Genomic DNA, 4,580 nt, shown 5'->3' on the forward strand with positions numbered 1-4,580 from the left:
TGTTCTGGATAATCCACAGAAGGGAAATTGTTCCTAATCAGAACTGCGCACAGTGGGGAATGTGGATTATCCTGAGGATCAGAGTTTGAGTTTCCCAAATGTAATTTCTTTGTTTTTACAAACAGTCACGTCGTCTGTTTTTTTTTTTTAATACAGACCTCGAAAAACACTGGAAGAGAAAAAAGCGTTTACGTCTGATCACAATTTCATTAACTTGATTTTCTGAATTTATTGTAAAGTTAAAATCCAACACGTTTTACATGTTGCACACAAACAAACCTATTCTCCAATATGCACCACTTCACAAGATGAATTACACACTGTCAAAGACACAAAGTTGTACAATAACAACACACTGCCCTTTACTGCAGCTTTTAAAAAACACCTCAGGGTAGAAACTACAGACTCCGACATGGGCTGCTCAGGTGAGAAGAACATATAATCATAACTGTAGCGTTACTTGAACTCATGCAACATGTTATGATAGTAAAAGGTTTGTCGAGCTGCTGAAACACCTTCACAAATCACGTTTGTAAAGTTAATATGACACTTTTTAGAAATTCTATATGTGCTTTATCTATTTAGTTCTAGTGAAAAATCGATATATATATTTATAGTCAGTTATAAAAGTTTAGTAATCAGGCCACACTGTCATGAGGGAGCGCTGCTGTCTGCTCCATGACAGACAGACACCGGTCAACTAGGATGAGTTTAAAGGTTCAGTGTCTAAGATGCAGGTGAAAGGATCTATTGGCAGAAATTGAATATAAAATAATCTTAGTGATGTTTTCACGAGTGTTTAATCATCTAAATTGTACAAATTGTTGTAAATACTTTATATTTACATCGGAGTGGGTCCTCTCTACGGAGGCAGCCATGTTTTTTTCAGTAGCCCAGACTGGACAAACTAAACCTTTTGAGTTTTTACGACATCTGAAGCTACCACAGGTTCTCTTCCATGTTTGGAAGGGAGTGAGGTGAGGTGAGGGTGTTCAGCTGCAACGTGACACTTCACCACTAGATGTCACTAAATCCTACACACTGAACCTTTAGCTCTAACACGTATTTTCTGCTCTGTGTGGTAAAGACAACTGTTATGAAGAGATTCGGTGTCATTGGTTAATGTGGAGCGATGTGGTGACTGATCCCAGCTGCTATGTGCTCACAACTTGTGAAGGTGCTGTCAGGTGTCATTGCATCAGCAGAGGGGGAGAGAGACAGACGTGGAGAGAGATGAAGAACGAACACATCTGACACAACAGTTACTTTACAGGCTGATACTGAATCAAGCGAAGAGCGACTTCATTTTCCAAAACTCCCTTGATGAACTCTCCCTCTGCAACTCGGTCTGGACGGAGAAAAGAAGAAAGTTACGTTCGTGTGACTGAAGCGACTGGAACATAAAAAACATTGTAAATGAATATTCACTGACGGCACAAAACCAGAAACCAGAACACAAAAAGTCTCCTGTTCATCCAACATGTCGTCGTTTCTTTCCTCTCACCATTGTCGCCCTTTTCAAAGAACTTCCAGAGCTTGTCGGCCCTCTTCTCAGCGGAGTTCTCATCGTTGGGCAGCGTGGCCAGCTCGTCTTTAGGGATCAGCTTGAAAATGGCCTGTTGGATAGAACGTTTTTTTTACATACTCACGGATATTTGCTCTTTTCTGCATGGAACCTGAAATTGATGTGAATTCTGCTCTAGTAGAAAGTTCACGTTCTACTTTCATGTCGGCGAACAGAGAACAACCATCGCTCCTAACTCGGTGCCCTGGATGTGATTATACATCTGTGATTATACGTCATAAACATATAATCAACACTTTGGCAGCTTCTCTACGACCGACTGGATCAAAAATATACTGGATCAGCATCAGAAGCATTTTACCTTTGAACAGATTCACGGAATAATCCCATGAGAAATGGAACCAGATCTACTGGTTTCTTAAAGAGACGATTACTGCAAAGACAATGACAAAGGATGTTGAATCTGGGATTCATTCACACCTTCTGCAGACTGAATAATTATTTGTGTATTTATTTAAACTTAAACCCTATTTTCTAACGTCTCTCATTAGTGTCCTCACATGGTCTTTTCTGGCCACGGACAATTAACTACACAAAAAATGGTACCAAGGTGTTAAATAAAGCTTTTGCCAAATTTCCTGCTAAATTCAAACTAACTTGACAAAACATTTGCAAGGAAAAACCGTCCCCATGAAAACGTTGCCGCCCTTATTCCAGAACTCACCGTGCAGATCTCCTTGACCTCTGACTTGGTGATGTAGCCGTTCTTGTCCACGTCAAACAGCGAGAAGGCCCACTCCAGCTTCCTCGTGGTCTTCCCTGTCGACGTCATGTGGAGGGCGATGATGTACTCCTTGAAGTCCAGCGTGCCGTCGTCGTTGGTGTCGAAGGAGCGGAAGACGTGTTGGGCGTACGTGTTGGCGTCGCTGTCGGGGAAGAACTTACTGTAGATGTTCTGAAATTCCTCTTTTGAGATGCGGCCCGTTGGACACTGCCTCTTGAAGTTTTCGTACCACTGGGCAATCTCGGTCTCTGAGAACTTGGTGTTGAGCTTCAGATCCTCCAGGATCTCCTTCGACACAGCGCCGCTCTTGCTGTTGCCCATTGTCGGTAGCGTTGGCAAAGTTTTACAGGTGTATCCGAGTGTGACTCTGGGCTGTTAATGCACAGCTTCGCCTCCTCTACTTTGTGGACGTGGGAAACAGAAGCTTCCTGCTGTAACGGTATCGCTGCAGTGTCCTGGTCCTGGCCGGAAACTCAGCGAGAAGCAAGTGCTGTGAAGAGAGCAGAAGCAGCTTGGTAAGCTCGTTAAGCCAATCAGCCGTCAGTAATACCAGCGAGAGTTGTCACGGACAAAGTTAAACTCAGGTCAGAGATGATCTGCTTGTTTATTTATCCAACATTTGAATTGTGGAGCTTCAGAAGGTTTTGGAAAGTCTCTGTTCATTTGTTATTTAAAAATAAACTGCAATCCAGGTTTTAATAGGACTAAGAGAACTTCGGTCACATCTTCTAGAGACAGGACAGGATGGTAATCATGTGGATCCATTCTAGTCCGTTAATATCTGCAATTCGGTGACGTTACCTGACACATTTTGACAAACTCATAGAATTAAAACTACTTCTTCTACTTCCGTTGCCTTCTGAAAACCGAGCATTTAAAACGTGTGCAGGAAGATGCTTAAAAAAATTAATGGATCCTTCACGTTTGTTCATCTTTCATTTTATTGTGTTTTTCATCATTTTCAATGTGCAGTGAAGAACAATGTGAAAGAAACCCCAGAGTCGGGAGGAGCCATATTAATGAAGGTCAATTAGGACTAAGTCAAAGTCAAAGTCGACTCTGCACGGACGAGCTGGTTCTGCCAACATCCACACGGCTCAGGATCCTCACAGGGTTCAAGTTAACCAGCAGCTCAGTCAACATCCCCAAATATTTAGTGTCTCATCACTGAAACCAGTCCACTGCAATTAGCGTTAAACTGGGTCAAACAATCCACTACACTGTCCTGCACAACTGTGACTGAACTCAATAAGTATTGATTCCATTGTGGACTGCAGCACATTCACTGACCTAATTAAAAACATCAGAATGTTTTGTCTTTAAAAACTTTCCCAGATTTGTACAAAAAGATTAAATCTAAATTTCCTTTACCTCAGTTTTCAATGGTTAAAAGAAAATATAAACTTAAATTATGATGTGTTATTGTAACCAACAGGCTCCTTGCTGATCAAATTGGACATAGGACATAATAAATAACAATAATAATAATAATCAGTAATTAATTTGATTCTTATTTATCTTTTAACTTTTTAAAAATCGATTAAATAAGGTTCATAATTATCATTTTATAAGTTGCGAGTATATATTGTATATCAGCTCTATAATCAAAATGATTTGTATAAAAATAGAGAGTTACAGATAAGAGAACAAAATACGTTAAAAAATGAAGATGTGAGCGGTTCCACATTTCATCCAACAAAGAAAAAAGCACAACTCAGTTTACTTGATGAAATGAAAGTGACATCACCAACAGCCCGAGAAGAAAAGCTCCGTCGGTTCTGTTGGTGAAGTCGTTGCTGTGTTGATGTTTCCTGGTGTCGGTGTTGTGCGGTTGGTTTCCTACCTGTGTGAGCAGCTGGCGAGTCCAACACAAACACTGAAGCTCTCCCTGCGAGCGGCACCGGGAATCAGCCTGTAAAGATAAGTCAATTAAACTGGATCATCCTGACGCGGAGCCAGGGCAACACCCATGTGAACCCCTGAGCTGCGTGTGGCCCAGTCACATTGAAGGATTTTCACAAACACAACTGCAGCAGGTTCATTCCAGGACACACAACTCCTGCAGAATGATCTCATGTTGGTTGGGTTTTTTAAATGTTTTATTTAGCAAAGGAAACCGAGACACAAAAAATCTGTTAATTGTGTTTGTTTAGAGAATAATTCTTATTATTCACAGGATGATTTACTGAATCCTTCAGTTGCTTCTGGACTCATCACTCACAGTTTTTAATAAGCTGACTCTGAATTTCTTCTTCATTTCAAAACTGATTT

General features: G+C 40.9%; 1 protein-coding gene across 1 annotated transcript; it reads right to left on the reverse strand.

Moving 5' to 3' along the window:
* Nucleotides 1-969: 969 nt before the first annotated feature.
* LOC118124664 (visinin) lies at nucleotides 970-4,296 on the reverse strand. The gene is made up of 4 exons (XM_035182708.2): nucleotides 4,153-4,296; nucleotides 2,250-2,799; nucleotides 1,505-1,616; nucleotides 970-1,348 (listed from the first exon to the last, which is right to left on the reverse strand). The coding sequence occupies exons 2-4, from the start codon at nucleotides 2,628-2,630 to the stop codon at nucleotides 1,263-1,265; spliced, it is 579 nt and encodes a 192-aa protein (XP_035038599.1). The 5' UTR covers nucleotides 2,631-2,799; nucleotides 4,153-4,296; the 3' UTR covers nucleotides 970-1,262.
* Between the last annotated feature and the right edge of the window lie 284 nt (nucleotides 4,297-4,580).

This window comes from Hippoglossus stenolepis, chromosome 17 (genome assembly GCF_022539355.2).
Source record: "Hippoglossus stenolepis isolate QCI-W04-F060 chromosome 17, HSTE1.2, whole genome shotgun sequence".
In the NCBI taxonomy this organism is placed as follows: domain Eukaryota; kingdom Metazoa; phylum Chordata; class Actinopteri; order Pleuronectiformes; family Pleuronectidae; genus Hippoglossus; species Hippoglossus stenolepis.